This window comes from Vombatus ursinus, unplaced genomic scaffold (genome assembly GCF_900497805.2).
Source record: "Vombatus ursinus unplaced genomic scaffold, bare-nosed wombat genome assembly UNPS02014900.1, whole genome shotgun sequence".
Lineage (NCBI taxonomy): Eukaryota > Metazoa > Chordata > Mammalia > Diprotodontia > Vombatidae > Vombatus > Vombatus ursinus.
In genome coordinates, this window is record NW_020954678.1 from 279806 (window position 1) to 297762 (window position 17957).

Sequence of the window (17957 nt, forward strand, 5' to 3'; positions counted from 1 at the left end):
TTCAGATACTCCAACCAAAACAACATATTGCAACATGTTTAATGCAGAAAGATATGAAAATACAGCTGCCTTCTATTATGCCAGACGTTAAAGAAATTTACAGCAATATGTAAAACAATGCCATTCTTCTCATCATTGTTTTGTGGAAAAAAGTTAATTTTCCATAAAGATATGTTATTTATGTTAACATGTAATGATTTTATTATTTTCATTTGAAATTAATAAATATTTAAAAATTTATCAGTTTTCATTTCTACTGTGGTAAGTAATAATAGATATAATGCACATAAACAAATGCTCTTTGTGGTCCTCAATAATTTTTAAGGTCTAAAAAGGTCTTGAAACCAAAAAGTTTGAGAACTGCCACAAAGTTCCCTTTGTTGTGATCTGTGGCAGTGGGCCCTCAGTCCTCATCTTCAAGGAGCCATCTTGTAGACACGTTGGTCACTGGAGGAAACCAGCTAAGAATCTGACTGCTCAGATGGCTTCAGAAAAGCCTGGGAAAGACTTACAAAAAGACTCTGCCAAGTGAAGTGAGCAGAACCAGGAGAACATCATACACAGTAACAACCACATTGACCAACTGTGAAAAGCTCAGCTACTCTGATCAAGATAGTGATCCAAGACAATTCCAGAGGAGCCATGATGAAGAGTGCTCTGCCCCTCCAGGGAAGGAACTGATAAACTGTGACTCAGTGAAAATTAGAGCACACTCTTTTTTTTTTTTCACACTCCTTTTCACGCTCTTTATTTTTATTGTTTTATTTTGACTTTATTTTTTCTTTTGCAGCATGGCTAATATGAAAATGTGTTTTGTATGACCTCCCATATGTACTTGCTATCAAATTGCTTGTCTTCTCAAGGGGGGGTGGGGTGGGAAGGAGGGAACAGAATTTGGAGCTCAAATTTTTAAAAAATGATTGTTTAAAAATAAAAAGAATCTGACTGCTCCAGTACAAATCCATCATGGCCAACATTAGAAGAACAACTCAAAAGCTTGTGATCATTTACAGTGAGGCCTCCCTTACCTGTCAGCCATATTTCCAGTAACCTTAGTAACCAGGAATATAGAGATAAGTGCAGAAGGAATAAGTGGAAAATGGTCTCTAAGCAGAGAAGAAAATTGTAATCACAAAGGCAAAGGATTTTACTTGATAGAGAGGAATGGAGCCCTTCGATGGATAGAAAGCACTACTAAGATGATGCCAGGTATGTAGACAGCAGGGTGAACAGCTTTTTGGGGTTTAGGCTTCAGGGTACTCTCAGAATGTAGCTACGGGGACAGGGGAATGAGCTACTTAATTCAAAAGATCTATTCCATAAATGTTGGCTCTGGAGAAATTTTTTAAACTTAACAGTGAACCAAACTGGATTCAGAAAAGGCATGAATATTGGCTTTTTATGATAAACAGGCTTCTTTGGGGGTTTAACTTTAGGATCTAGACTCGAGGTGGACTGCAGGCTCAGGGTGAGTCAGTGCTGCAGGTCCGACTGCCTTGGAACTTTGCTGTCAGGGCTTCTTGCCCCTTGGGAAGAGAGTGCTACGGGTTAATCCCCTGCAGAATCAGTGGTCTGGCTTGTGAGAGGCAGCTCAGTGGCACAGTGAATGGAGCACCGGGCTTGCAGTCAGGAAATCAGAGTTCAGACCTGACCTTGGACACTTACTGGCTGTGTGACCCAGGACAAGTCACTTACATTTTGTCTGCCTCAGTTTGCTCATCAATAAAATGGGAGTGATAATAATAGTACCTTCCTCCTTGTTGTAGGGATCAAAGGAGATAATGTACATAAAGCACTCTTTTATATTTAGCTGTATATGCTATTATTATAAATTAAAAATATTGTTATTGTTATTAGTATTGTTTACCAGTCCTTGCACTGGCTTCCCTGGTGGAGGGGTTCACACTGTCTTCTTATGTGGTCCTGATTACATGAAGGGGAAATGAGAGGATGATGTTTTTTTTAGATTTCTTGGTCCTTACCCAATCTGGTGCCTTTTTTTGTTGTATGTAGGGAGAGCTGGGTGCCCATACAACCTTTCACACGGTCATTTTAAAGAAAAGTCTGCTTCCTTCAATTTTGAAGACTTCTTGTCAGTAGAAAAAAATGTGGTTTTTTTTCTTTACCTTGCTCTATGTGTAACCCAGCAATTATATATTGAACATTTGTGACATACATAGAACATAGTCTCTGTAGGTGATATATAAGAAGTATACAAGATAACGTCAGCTTTTCAGGCATTTTGTCATTTGCTAATAGAAATAAAAGATACATCTATAAAATGATTAGAGGAAAATACAATGCAGTATATTTTAATGTTAAATTGTGTGATGAAGGCAGCAAATGCTATAAAGAGCTCAGAGAAGGGACAGATCACTGTGGGATGAAATAGGCAGGGAAGTTTAATGGAGAAGATAGGACTTGAATCAGGCCTTGAAGGGTAAACAAAATTTGGGTAGGTAAATTAGAGTTAGCAGAATGCATTCCATTTGAAGGGAGTAGCACAAACACAGGCCCATTGTAAAATGTGTTTCTGAATGTATAGGACAACTGAAATAGAAGATTCTTGTTGAGGAGTAGATGCAAATGAGATTGGATATCGGTTCAATTCAGTAGACATTGATTAAGTGCCTACTATGCCAGGTACTGTGCTAAGCACTGGGGATACCAATAAGAAAAAAAAAAAGATAGTTGCAGCCATCAGGGAGCTTACAATCTAACAGGAGAAGACAACACACGAAAGAGACAGAAGAGCATGGGAGCATCTTGTTCCATAGAGTTAAAACCAGGCACAGCTGCAGATGCAAAGTGGAGTGAGCTGGAAGTCCAGTTTCTACTACAATAAAGGAAGGCTTTGGGAGGAGTTTCATGCTTTACCCTCCAGCCCTCCAGTAAGAGGAAGGTGGTGTCAAGGCTTGAGTTGGCAGCTTGGTGATGAGAGGGGCATCCTGTTCCGTGGAGTTGGAACCAGGAAGAGCATCAGATTCAAAATGTGGGGCAGGCCGAAGAGTTTAGACTTGGTCCAGTGAGTAATAGAGAATAGGGGAGATTTGAAATTGGCATTTGAGCAAGTTGAATAGTTACGTTATTATTTTTAACTTGCTAAATGTCTTTTGTGCCTTGGCTACAAGTTGGGATAGAATTTACAATAAGTGCCTGGGATATTTTTTGGTGACATGGCAGGTGCGTGCACTTGTAAGCCATTTTAGCCTTATGAAATCAGACGTATCTTATATTTGAACATGTAAGCCTAAGCTTCCCTGGGAGCAGGTTGAGAATTTAAAATTGAGTGGAACATTTTATCCTAAGGATGCAATGTTATGTAGTAAGAAGAAAATAAGATGGAGTCAGGAAACCCGGGTTTTAATTCTGGTTCTGCCAAGGTCTGGCTACTGTATAGACTTGGCCAAGTCTTTTCATCATTTGGATTTCAGTTTTCTCATCTGTAATTGAGGAATTTCAATGAAAAAAAGATTTTTGAGGCTCCATTCCTAACATTCTTTGACTCTCTTCTATTTTATCTTTCCCCATTTGGAGGTGCTGTTTCCTCTAGCATTATCCATATTCTAACCTTTGGCTTATGTTTCTCTTCTTTCTGTGAAACAGGGTGACTAAGGAAGTGGATGTAGCGTCAAAAGAAGCCAAATCCTTTTTCAAGCAGAATGAGAAAGAAAAGCCACGGACTGGTGTCGCATCAGCATCATTGGCACTCCCAACAGGCTCAGGGTGAGTTTCAAACCTGGGTTTGAATTTCAGACGATGACCTTGAATTCTTGGAGGGTGAAGGAAGCGGAGTGGTCCTTGTAGTAGTTACCTGGCTCGTCATAAGTGTCGTGACACTGAGAACGTTGTCGTTCTGTGTGAATGACCCTAATGATGTCTGGAGCCTGAAACACTGACAAATAGAAGATGGAAGGAAAAGCGGAGGTGGGTTTCTAGTTCTCTTTTGGCTCAAAGAAGGTACCTGGTTTGCATTACCTGGCACAACACATAGTAAATGCTCAATTAATATTAGTTCATCCAAAATAGATATTCATCAGGCTTCCCTTTCTCTTGACTGTAAAGGTCTGAGTGCATTTGGTCCACAGCAACCTCATGGCAAGCTAGGAAGAACAAAAATCCATTGAGAGACAGTGCCAGATATGTTGTTTTCAAGAATCTGATGTTTTTCTTCCCTCTGGTTTCATGAACACTAGATTTATTTCTGCCTATAAGTATGAATACTATTTCTTCAAAAGAAATGGAAAATCTCTTCTCCTTCTGTTTAGCTGTCAGTTTAGAGTTCTGCTTCCTTTGTAAGAAGGAGCTAGCCACAGTACCATCCGAGAAACCCGTGGCCCTGTCTTGCAAAGAGTTAGGTATTAATGATATATTTGATGGTTCTGGGCAAATCAGAAATCCCAGTTGTCTTGACAGATGAGGTGAAGAAAAAACGATTTTCAGCTGTTATGCTGCCCAGTTCTTTGACTTGCAAACTTCTAGGTACAATGGATAATAATTCAGTGCTTAAATGAAAATGTCATCTCCTTTCAGGGAAGAATTATCCCAGGTTTGTGTGGTGTTTGCTTTGGGTATAGGCACTTTAACAACTTGTCAGGTAGCAGATAGAACTTAAATACTGTAGCAGTGGTCTCAGTCTGATAAGATAGAATCCTTAATTCTGTTTCTAGAAACAGACTGTGCAGCCTCATTGACAGGAGTCCTTGTCCGTGGTATTCCTACTATGTAATGGCTATAAAGAAGTTTCAGAGATAAAAAGATTTGAGCCATTGCTGCTATTGTAGAGATGACCACGTTGTCCGTAAAAGGAGATGTTCTTATCTATTTATCTATTGATCTAACTGTATGTATATATGTGTGCATATATACATATACATGTGTTTATATATGTATATATAGATGTGTGTGTATATCAATAATCAGTAGTGATTTAGAGCATTTTTTATATGACTGTAGATAACTTTGATTTCTTTGTCTGAAAACTGCCTATTCATACAAAGTGATTTTCTTTAAGCACAAATCTGACTTTACACCTCTTACTCAATAAACTCCCATGGCTCTCTAATGCTTCTAGGATAAGCTATAAAGGCCCCTGTTTGGCTTTTAATGCCCTTCACAACCTATCCCCAACCCACAACTTGAGCAGGGCCCAAGACTTGGAGCTAGGCAAAGCTGGGTTTAAGGTCCAGCTCAGACACTTATTAGCTGTGTGATCCTGGGCCAAAGGTTCCTAAAAATGTCAGGTTGTTGAGCCTCTCTAGCTGTTTCTTCATCTGTAACATGAAGGGGTTGGATTTGAGAGTTGCTGCATTTCCATCTGTCACTGAATCTGATGCTGTGATCCTGTCTTTACACCTCATAGTTACTCTCCTCCCCACACTCTTCTATCTTCGGACTTGCCGCTGGCCGTCCGCTATATCTTGGCTGCACTCTTTCATCGCCCCCACCTCATAAAACCCCTCTCTTCTTCTAAGATGCAGCTCACTCATCACCTCTACATGAATGAAGCCTTTTCTGATCTCCCCAACTGTCAGTGTCCTCCCTAACCACCTTGTACTTACTCTATATATACTTATACATGTATATGTTGTCTCCCCGGTAGACTGTAAACTTCTGGAGAATAGAGATTGTTTCACTCTTTGCATTTCTAGCCCCACCACCTAGCACACTGGCATGCGTTAGATACTTAGGAAATGTTTGTTGATGACTTTGAGGAGTGTGATGCAGGGATGGTGAGTTGATCCATAGGACAGCTGACTGACATGTCCTTTTCAGAAGCAATGATAGTATTAATTTGGTTCCTCTACCTAGAACAGGAAGAGAAAGCCCAGGGGATAACGAGGAGGAGAAGAAGGGTCCTCAAGTCAGAAGAAGAATTGGCAAGATGGCTCAATCAAAACCATTTAGCATCAGGGTGGGAGTTCCAAAACTGAGTGGATTACCTGCCCAAAGGACTGGGCATGATTTCCGGAGATCTAGGCAGGCGGATACTAGGTGCTTTTCCAGATAGAGCATCATGGCTGGATGGGTTATGAAGTATGATCTGGGCTGGAGTGAGCTAGATATAGTGGGCTAGAGGAGTTTGCACTCAGCTACTAAGAGAACTCAGCCCCAGGGTGGGAATTTCAAGCTGAATGAGTGGACTTGGTTACTGGGGCCATGGTTTCTTGAGCTCTGCTTTCAGATGTGGGGCAACATCAGGGCTGTGGTGAGATGGCCTAGGTCGATGGCAGCATGGAATGTGAAGCATGGCCTAGTCTGGACTCACTGGAGCGCGCCAGGTTTTGGATGGATACCAAGTGAGAGTGCTCTAGATAACGTTGAATTTTGAAATAAGCCCAGAGGCTGACTCTGAGGGGTTGAGCAGCATATGTTTGAATTGAACTCTGAGATCCTACAGGCGTAGCTGTGTTTGGGAAAGGTCCAGGGCTGAGGGAAGTTTGACTCCACTTGGAGTTTGCTGGGGTGTCCAAACGGGCCTGTTCTGTCATTGCAAAAAATAGCATCTGTGCCTGGCTATGAATGCGCAAGGCATGGAATAGCTTTTCAAAGGAAGACTCTTCGTGAGGAATACCGTTTATTAGGCAGAAATTATTCTAATGCAGTAAAAGAAATTCTCTACAGGCCTTTAGCATCTTCACTTTAGGAAACACTTCAGTTTTCAGAATTGGCCAGTAAAAGCACTGTATTTGTTTACTTTTTGTCTCTCTAAACAGATTTAAGCAATACAGTAAAGGCAGAATGGGGAATAAAACATCCTGTTCTTCATCTCTTGCTAATGAACAAGGGCAGCAGTTTCAGAAGAGCAAACGTTTGTAGCTGAAAATGAATTTCCTCTGCATGTTTAGCATAGAACACAAGTTGAGCTATAAAAAGCCAAGGTTTATGCTTGGGAATGGAGCGAGCCAAACACCCGACTCTAATTAGAGGCAGGAGTCAAAGGCAGTAATGATGTTCTCTCTCTGCTTTTGGCAACACTCCGGTTTGTCTCTGGGTTCCCATGATCCCGTGGCTCCCAGATGCTCACTTACCATGGGTTTTGACTCACTGAGAGTTTGGGATGGTCTAGGGAAGCATGGTCTAGTCTGGGACTAGCTATAAAGTGCTGAGTTTTTAGATGGAAAAGTGCTGGGTATAGACAAATGCTATAGATAACCTGGAATATTGGAATCAGTCCAGAAGCCAACTCTTGTGTAGATGGGAAGCATATGTTTGAACTGATCTATGAAATGTGGCTGGCTACAGGTATAAGCTAGCTGTGCTTGTGAGGATGTGCCCCATAAGTATTATTAGTCAATTGCTCAGTAGCTTCCAATGGCATTCCTGGGAGTTGTAAGTGGCCATAGGCATCAGTCCAGCATTTCCCTTATTCCACCATTGGGCTACTGTATTGGTATCCCTTGTTAAGACTTAAGATCTTAGCTGTAGGCTTTGACTTGTTTTAATTAAGGGTGCAATGTTTAGCTGGCTCCATGAAAATTAACAAGGATAAACCACAAAAAAATCAAGGTGAAAAGTGGCACCACCACCCCTCCCTATTTCTGCCCCTCCCCTTCCTCTGCCCCTTGCCTTTGCCTTGACTCTTTGTATGTACCTGAGAAAAAAGCCCTTGTCATGAGGCAGTGTCAATTTGGCAACTGTTATTCCAAAACTAGAGAGAAAATTTCAAATAGGGAAAATTAGATATGGCCTAACAGCGAAAAAAACCAGCCTTGACTGATGAGTATTTTAGTTTATCAGCTCAATACTTTGTACATTGGAACAGCCTTTAGGTATCTCTAACTTACAGAGAGAGGATCACCTTTCTGTCAGTGCAATTAACAAGCCTTGTTCCCCAGAACTTTAGACTTAAGTTAACATGAACTTTGTATAGTTTTTAAAATGTAAAATTATCATTGGTCAAGCTATTGGGTTATTATTGAGTTTTCCACTTACATAACAAAAATCAGTCTCAATCACATTGGTAGGAGAAAGGTCTCACCTTTTGTTCGGTTTTCAAACTCTGATCCTGACAAATCAGTTACAATATATGGACTTTTTAAAACCCTCTCAGAGGAGTTTTTGAAATAAGGAAAAACATGAAGTTTAAACTTAAATTCTGTCACATTGTTTCAGTTTTTACAAAAGAAGAAGAAAATTTCCCTACGTTGTTCACAACAAATAACCACATCAACAAAAAGTTTCAGACATCAAATTTCTTCCTGAAATAAAGGCCCATCTTTTTAACACAAAAAATATTTTCCTTGCCACGCTGTTTGGCTCCAAGGTATAGATACCGGTTTCAAAATACTTAAAGTTCTAATTCACACGTAGGTGGCACATGGTAAATGTGAGCAGGTTCCAATGTATTATTTTATAAGTGAAGAATTTAATGAGAAAAGTGACATAAAGGGTATCATCAGAAAGATAGATTGGAGACCAGAAAAGGAAGTGGGCCAGTAAAGCTATAGCAAATGGACAGCCCACTTTCTCTTTCTGTATCTATGCAATGTCAAGAGATAGAGAAGAAGTCCCCCTCACCACCCCCAGGCCAGCCTCTTGGGCTGGAGGACACGGCACAGAGTGAGACAGTGTAAGTGGGCAGTCATCTGTACTGAGAGGGACCGCCTACATTGATGAGATCACAGATCCGTTTAAGTGTTCAAAGCAAGGGAGATGGTGAACGATGGTCCCATTCATCCTATGCCACTCTGATCACACTATGTCTGTAATGTTGTATTGAGTTCTGGGCACCATAGTTTAGGAAGGACATTGACAAACAGGATTGCATCCAGAGGATCACTTAGGAGCTCTGGTGAAAGAATTGGAGACCATAGATGGAATGCTGAACCTGGAGAAAAGAAGACTGAAAGGGGACATAATAGTTATTTTCAGGCATGGAAGGGTTTTACTCTCCTTGGCCCCAGAGGGCGGATATGAGCAGTGGGTTGAAATTATGAAGGCAGGTTTCAACTGGATTTCAGGAAAAGATTCCTTAGAGACCTGGCCAAAAGTGGAATAGGCTGCCTTGGGGATAAATGGTTCTCCATCATTGGAGGGTCTCCAAGAAGGAGCTGGAGGACTACTTGAAAAGGGTAATGTAGAGGGAATTTCTGTTCAAATAAAGTTAAGTTCTGAGGTCCTTTCCAACTCTTGAGATTCTGTGAGTCTAACTAATGAGGGTCCCTAGAAATCTTATTTATAGAGTACTTGGATGTTTTAGGTACTTGTGGCACAAATGAAGTGAAATCTCAACTGTATTACTATTAACTTAATGCTCCATTATGAAAGTGTGAGCTTCCTGATGGGATTGTGAGGGTCTATGCTTTTTTCCCCGCCTCTAAGTTCCATGATGATATGATAGTGATAGATGTGTTAGTCCGCTTGGCTTGTTTCCAACCTTTTTAGTATGCCTTTTGGAGCTGTTGCACCTGAAAATTAAATGAATTTGAAATAGAATGAAAATTTTTTAAAAATTTAAAAAGATCCCCTCTCCTTCCGTAGGAAGGATGAATGCTACTTAATTTGCTAGAAGAAGGCTGGATCTGATAGCTGTAGAAGACGTCTTCAAATTCACATTCTGTATCATGAGCAGTGGCTGAGCCAGTGCCCAGGAGGAACCAGTGGAGGAGATTCGAGCTTCAATTTTTCAGAGAGAGGTGTTGACGAGAGACCAAGGTACGACAGGATAGGAGGTGAGGATGGTCCCAGAGGATTGCTGGTTTTCCTCTCCTGACCTAAAGGGGAAAGAGAAATTGTGCCTGAAACTTCCCTGTCCCTCAGAACACAGATGAAGTCTCATCAGGGCTAATAAATTAGATCAAATGATAAACCCTCAGTGGAAGAAGACTGTTGCCATGGCAGTTAAATGCTTTATATTGCCACCTGGCTTCTGTCAGTGCAGTCTGAATACTGCCAGTAAGTGCTGTGATCTACTGAGAATTGCTCCTGGAGCTGTGTGGTGTCACTCAGGGTTAGGATAGAGAAATAAATATTGACTTGTCTGGCAGATAGCTGGAGATTTCAGAGGGAAATTACTTTACAGAATTATTTTAATATCTTACAACCCTTTGTAGATTACATAAGTAGCAAAGGTATATACCCAAAGAAGGAAAGAGCAGTTTTCCCTACCAGGTTGTATTCTTTGGAATTTTCCAATGAAATTACATGCTTTATTAGATACAGACTAGCTTTTCCCTTATCCTCTTCTTTGCTCCTAGAAACTTTGCAATGTTTAAAAACCTATGGGTTTAGGGCACAGTGCTTAGTCTGCCATCTGGTATATTGACCTTTAGGTTTATTTCTTCCTGAAATAAAGGCCCATCTCTTTAAAACCAATAATATTTTCTTGGTCATTCTGTATGGCTTCAAGTTATGGATACCATAGTTTCAAAACACTTAGAGTTCTAATTCTCCTGTAGGTCAACAGCTGTCTCCATCATAGCAGGTTCCTTTGTGCTCTTTTAAAGCTGAGAAAAGAGTCAGAATCTCCTTGGGTTTGAGTGCCATGCTAATTAGGAGCAAGGGTAGGAAGCATTTATTCTTTACAGGTGGTTAATTCAATAATTATTAAGGACCTACTATGTCTAAGACACTGGTCAAGGCATTGTTGGAGATACAGGGATGAATAAGACATTGAAATAATGCAGGATAATATATAATACAGGATAGGTAGGATAAGTACACAATAAGATAAAATATAATATATGCTCAAGAGGTACAAGGTACAAAACACTTCTGAGATTCAGAGAAATTCTGAGAGAGGGATCGCTATTTGTCAGTGGAATTAGGGAAGGCTTCACAGAGAAGATGACATTTGAGCTGGATCTGGATCTGAGGATACATAAGGTTTTTGACATGCATAGAGAAGAGATTACAGGCAGAAAAAGCATAACATGAGCAAAACATGAAGGCATGAAGGCAGAATCTTGTTCAGGATTGATGAGTAATCAGTGTGGCAGGAACTTGGAAGATATGTGTACACACACACACGCACACACACACACACACACACACACACACAGAAGTAATGGGAGATAAGCCTGGAAAGATAGCTTAGGGTCATCTTGTAAAAGGCCTTGAATATCATACTATGAGGTCTGGACATTATTGAGTTTGGGGGTGTAGTAGAGTGGGTGTCCATTGCAGATTTTTATCAGGGAAGAAATGTGTTTAGAGCTATGCTTTAGGAAGCAGTTCAGTTTGTAGAAGAATAAACTAGAAGGAGACTCTTGATGGTGGGAAAATTGGTTAGTACTCAAAGTCACTGTTTCTTAGAACTTTTGGCCACAAGACCCCTTTACACTCTTTAAAGTTATTGGGGGGAGAACGTCGTACACAGTGACAGCAATATTGTACAATGAAGAACTATGAATGACTTAGCTATTCTTAGCAATACAGTAATCCATTTCAGTTCCAAAGAACTCATGATGAAAAATGCTGTCCATCTCTAGAGAAAGAACTGATGAAATCTGAATGCAAATCAAAGCATACTGTTTTGTCACTTTATTTTTTTGTGGGATTTTTTTGGTCTGTGTCTTCTTTCACAGCATGACTATTGTAGAAATATGTTTTGCATGATTGCATGTGTATAACCTATATCAAACTATTTACTGTTTTGGAGGGGAGAAGGGGAAGAATTTGAAACTCAAAACTTTAAAAAACAAATATTAAAAATTATCTCTACCTGTGATTCAGGAAGAAATAAAATATTACTTTAAAAAAGTTATTGAGGACCTAAAAGTTTTTTGTTTATATGGGTTATGCCTATTGATATTTGCCATATTAGAAATAAACATGGATAAAATTTTAAAATATTAACTCATTTTAAATAACAACAACAAGCTCATTACATATTGATATTTTAAATAATATTTTTCATGAAAAATAACTATATTTTCTGACAAAAATTTGGTGAGAAGACTGGAATTGTCTTACATATTTTTACAAATCTCTTTAATTCTTCTATCTGCTTCTGTATTCAGTCTGTTGCTTTGGTTGAAGTATATATAAAGAAAATGTGGTCTTATCCAGATATGTAGTTAGAAAAGAAATTTTAATAGGTATGTAATGTCTTAGAGTTATTGTGAAAATAGTTTTGGGAGAGCTACTGGTTTAGGTAAAAGGTATAATGAAGGCTTGAGCTAGAGTGGCAAGAGATAATGGAAACAGGTAGAAGGGGAAGAATGCTTGAGGTGCTGTGGCTAGAAAATCAACAGGACTTGGCAGCTGATTACATGTGGGAACTAAGAGCAAGGAAATGTCCAGAGTGACCCCAGACCTTTAGTCCTGCATAACCAAGAGACTGCAAGTGTTTTTGAAAGAGAGAGAGGAGGATTTGGTTTGGGGAGAGTTCAGAATTTGCTTTGGGAAACATGTTGAATTTAAAATAACCACGCTCACAGATAGTTTGTCCAAAAACATAAAGGCCTGTATTTAAACAAGGAGTTGGTATACTAAATAATAATCATTTTTCCACGGGAGTGAAGTAGAACTAGTTTAGTTTTAGATTGTACAAATGATTGGATTGGATTGTGTTTCCTAAATTCCTCGATGGTGCTCTAGAGGGCAGAGCCTCCCTGATGAGAATCATTCTGTGGGGAGTTCCTGGAATCAAGAAGCAGTTTCAAAATTGCTTCAGTGATAGATTGAATGTATTTTTCTTTACATAATTAGATTATATCTTGGTATAAAACTTGTATGTACAGCGTGGTTTTTACTTATTTCCTGTTAATAAAAACATGCTTTGCTAAGGTTACATATTTTAAGCGCTGCCATTTTGCAACCTAAATAAAAACGCTAGGTTTCCCATCCGAGTAGTCTCAATAATGATCATTTTGTCAATAACTGGAGTAGAGGTTGAGATTTCTGAATTCCTTCCTTCCTTTCCCCCAGGTAGACTTTAAAAAAAACCTTCACCATAAATACATTTTTTCTCCAAACATTAAACCTATGTTGCAGTTTTGTCACATAGTTCATACAAAACCAGTGTTCCAGACAACTTAATTTCCCATTGACTTATAGGTGCAAGTAATCTGTGAGTATGAATTTAACAGATTATTAAGAGGAATTGGCTGCCAATTTAATTTATAAATTCTTTTAAGAAAATATTTGCATTTGATAATGTGTTTATTTTCTAGCACATGTCTCCTTGTTGGAAATTGTTATTCCTGTCAGTGCTTCAGTATCTGTTGTTCCTCACCACGGCCACCAAGTGGCGCTAGCGACATCCCACCCAACCTGCCAGTGATGTCTGATCTGAGGACAAAGTGATGAGGAAATGAAGATATTCATACAGATACATGTCTTAATTTGGAGCTGAGATTTTTCTTATGGGAGAGGTTGGGCAGCTGTGCACTCATTATTTTAGGCAGGGATTGGAAATCAGGCTGGTCCCAAGTCCTCACTCGTTACTCTGCGTTTTCTTGGCCCTGGCCCATTGCCAGAGTGCTTAGCCTCAAAGAGTCCATGGTGAATTTAAGCTGAAATGTCTCCCAGACTGCAAGAGTCAGGCACCATAATGCTTCTCTGCAATTGGGAAAAATAGACGAATCTCTGCTTCTTCCAGCAATATCAAGCATTCTGTTCTAGCCAGTTGTTCTGAACCATAAAATAGCACATCTTTCTGGGAAGCAAGGCTTTCACTTGCATTGGAATTAGAGTATAATTTCAACAGCTGCTCATTAGAGAGGGAGCGGTAGAAACTAGGTCTTTACATTAGTTTTCTGCTTTGAACTAATCCTCACATAAGCTTTATTTCTAATTGCTTTGGGGAGGATGGTCCAGAACGTGAAAACACAAGAATGAGAGGATTCACCCCCTTTTTTTTTTTCAGAACTAGATATTAATGGCATAGTTTGTCTAGACTAGAACTGGGAATTAAAAAGCACTGAATAATGCCTTGTTTGAAGTGCTCTTGGTCTTAGTCTTTGTTGGACGTACTCAGTGTTTAAGGCAAAGACAGAAGGCAATTTCCTTTCAGAACAGTAACCACAAACAGAATGTCTGCTGCCCAGCCATATTTCTGGGTTATGCTGTAGTTAACTTAGTCCTGGTTTCTGGTGCCATTTCAGAAAGCCGTTCTGATGTAGCCCAGGCCAGACCCGTCTGGGCCTCCATTTCTCAGCCTTGATGTGGTAAAGCCAGCTCTCCTGTTGCACTAACTAGAGTCAGCTGTTTGTTTGCCAGTATCGTGCAAGCTGAGCTGGATGGAATCTCAGCTATGTGAAAACTTAGACTCTGTAAAGCATCTGTCTTTATAAAATTGGTATGATAGTGTTTAAAAGCTGCGTGAAATGAGGCTTTGGTTAACTCTATGCTAAAAGCAGTGGTGCTCTGTTTCCTGACCCAGCAAGGAAAAGGGCCATGACTCAGGCTTTCATTTTAATTAAATTTCGTCTATTATATGATTTTCATAATGGTTAAGGAAATTAGCTGTTTATGGGCAGCAGACAGGTCAAGTCCTGTTTTGCTTTTTGACCTCCAGCTCATCCTTCCAGGTCCGTCTTAAACTCCTGAAATCTGTGATAACTGCAGCTGAAGTGTTCCCTTCTCCATCTGATCTCATGCTTTCACCCCCTGTCCTACTATAAATGCCATCAAGGAGAGGGACTGTGTCTTAGTTGTCTTTGAATCTCCTCCAGCTTAATCTGGAACAGTGCTTTCTGTCTACTTCACAAAGGTTGGATGAATAAATATATCACCTTTTTTCCTTTCAGTTATGATAGTACCCAACTCTACTAAAGTAAATGGAATCATTTTCCTTTCTTCTTCTGACCATAGCAATATACCTGATGTCTTGAACCTCTTAACATCAGATACAGATTTTTTTTTTCATTGAACATGGTCGATTTCACACTCCACCCAAGTTTTCACTCTGTTCTGTTTTCTGTCTTAAGTCCATGGTTCTACGTCAAGGTTCTTTAAAGTTCTGTATCTACATCTGATTGCATTTTATGACTGGAGGTGACATCAAAGAAAAGGCATTGCCATCTGCTTGGTGCTCCGCCCTAAGGTCCGAGGGACATTTCCATGTGACTTGGAGCTCCTGGAGAGCAGGGACTGTTTTGCTCTTCTCTTTTGTAGCCCCAGCACTTTGCACGGTGCTTTACATGTACTAAGTGCCTGATAAATGCTTTGTTCATTTGTGGATCTGGGTTGTCATTTTTTTTGCTTCCTTTCGCATTCTCTTGAGGCTAGGTGGTGTAATGGATCGAGTGCTTGACTTGGGGTTGGAAGGTCTGACTTTGAATTCTGCTTCAGATAACTTACTACTGTGTGACCCTGGGCAAGTCACCTAACCGCTTAGCGAGGTTTCCTCATCTGTAAAATGAGGGTAATTAATAGCACCTACTTCCCAGGGTTATTGCATGGATCAAATGAGATAATATTTGTAAAGTGCTTTGCAAACCTGAAAGTACTATGTAAATGCTTACTGTGATGATGATGATCCATTCCAACATACTTGCACGTTGGAGTATTTATAGTAGAAATTCTTTCTCATTCCCAAAAGCTTATTTAGTTTGTTTAGTTCTTATATACATTTGGCCTCTTTACTTCTCTTTTTAAGTCCATGTTTAAAACTTCTAATTTCTTCTTTTCCTAAGTTTTTTATCCATTGTCACCTTTGAAAACCTAGTTTTTAAAAAATTAGGCAAAAGTACTTTTGAGAATTAACAGCCCCTTTCTCCTCTCGAGGGTATTTTTCTATATGTTCTGCTCACCATTAGCCCTCACAGGGGTTGGGGGACAAAGGTTGACACGTTACCAGTGCTCGACAAACAGTATTGACCAGAGTAACAGCACCGGTGGGTGTTTTATGTGCTTGGAATGTCCTTTATTTTTTGTCTTGATCTTGCTGCAGTTCAAGTGCAGACATGTAAGAAGTTGGCTCCTCGTTCCATAAGACATTTTATAGTTCCTGCTCTCTCCTTATTATGGGTTGCCTTGCCCTCCAGTTTCAGAAGTCTTTCTACAGCAATAAATCTCATGGCACCTCCCTCAGCAGAGAGTGCACATGACGTTGCTATGTGCTCAGACGTAGCAAGCAGTGCGATCTGCTTTTCTTACGTTTCCTTTTTGTTGCCTTAGGTAAAAGGAGATCATTTTAATTGTTTTCTACTCACCTAGCATAGGTGCAGGATTACAGGGTGCCCAAAGGTTTTGGTGCAGAATGTGATGCAGATAGGCATTCCAGGAATTTTGCCACCTGCCCAAGTGTGTGTCCTGTCATATTCTGTGCCTTACTAAAGGGAATTTAACTCTAGTGAATGAAAACAAACTCTTACGATGAAGCGGCCAAAGAGTGGGACACTTGGTTCGGCTTCTCTGAGTGATTTATTTCTATGCATTTTGTATTGTGTCGGTTAGCTCTTCGTGAATTGATTATAACCACTGGAATCTGACTGAAAAAATTGTAATAGATTGGTTGAAATTTTCTTCCCTTCCTGCTTGCTCGAGCCTCTCCTCCCTTCAGGCCATCCTGCACACAACTGGCAAAGTGATTTTCCTAAAACATGCCACTCCCGAGAAGCTCCAGTGGTCCCCCATTACCTTGGGGATCAAGTGCAGACTGCTGTGTGATCCTGTTCTCTTCTGGCTTCTCCAGCAGCTTGTCTCCACCCGTCATCCCCCATTCCCACTCTAACTAATCTTCAACCTCTCTTTATCCACTGACTGCTTCCCTCCTGCCTGCAGACATGCCCATGTCTCTCTCCTCCTCAGAAAACCCCCACTTGACCCACTAGCTATTGTCTCATGGCTCTTCTTCCTTTTGTGGCTAAAATCCTGGAGAAGGCCTTCTATAATCCATGTCTCCACTTCCTCTCCTCTCTCTTCTTAATTCTCTGCAGCCTGGCTTCTGACCTCATTATTCAGCTGACAGTTACCAGTGATCTCTTCTTGCCAAATCTGATGACCTTCATCCTTCTTGACCTCTCTTCAGCCTTTGACACCGTCAATTGCCCTCTTCTCCTTGTTGCCCTTTTCTTTTTAGGTTTTGGTGATGCTACTCACTGCTGACTTTCCTTCTACTTGTCTGACCAATCCTTCCCAGTCTCCTTTATTGGATCTTCATCGGGTCACACCCTCCAACTGTGGGTATCCTCTAGGGCCCTGTTGTAAGCCCTATTCCTTTCTCCCTTTATACTATTTCACTTGTTGATCTCATCAGCGTCCGTGAATTAAATTAATATTGCTATGCAGATGATTCTTAGATCTCCTTATCCAGCCCTTACCTGTCTCCTAACTGCTTGACATTTGGACTGCCTTTTAGACATCTCAAACTAAATGTCCAGCAGACATCTAAACTCGTAATCTTCAAAACTGAGCTCATCATCTTTCCCTGTAAATCTCTTCCCTTTCCTGTTGTTGTCGAGGGCACTGGCATCCTCTCAATTACCTGGCTTACCACCTAGGTATCCTCCTTGACCCCTCACTGTCTTTCACCTTCCAGATCCAGTCTCTTGCCAGATCCTGTTGATTTTATCTGCACAGCATCCTTTGTATAAGCCCTACTCTCTGTTCTGACATTAGTATTCCTTTAGACCAGGTCCTCATCAATTCAAACCTGGACAATTCGATAGTCTGTTGGTGGGTCTCTCCCCACTCCAGTCCATCCTCCATTCAGCTGTCAACTGAATTTTCTTTCTTTCTTTCTTCTTTCTTTTTGTTTGCAAAGCAATTGGGCTTAAGTGACTTGCCCAGGGTCACACAGCTAGAGCGTATCAAGTGTCTGAGGCCAGATTTGAATTCAGGTCCTCCTGACTCCAGGGCCTCTGCGCCACCTAGCTGCCCCAACTTAATCTTCTTAAAACTTAGATCTGACCATATCACCCCCTGTTCAATAAACTCCCATGGCTCCCTATCACCTCCAGGATCAAATATAAAGTCCTTTATTTGGCATTCAAAGCCCTTCATAGCCTATCCCCTTTCTACCTTTCCAGTCTTCTGGCATCTTATTCCTCCCCACTTCCCCTACA

General features: G+C 40.4%; 1 protein-coding gene across 1 annotated transcript in view; it reads left to right on the plus strand.

Annotated features, from left to right (window-relative positions):
* CFDP1 (craniofacial development protein 1) overlaps nt 1-17957 on the plus strand; it is a 133042-nt gene that overhangs the window by 26049 nt on the left and 89036 nt on the right. The window contains exon 5 of the mRNA XM_027843248.1: nt 3607-3726. Within this exon, the coding sequence (XP_027699049.1) occupies nt 3607-3726 (120 nt within the window). The remainder of the gene's footprint in view (nt 1-3606; nt 3727-17957) is intronic.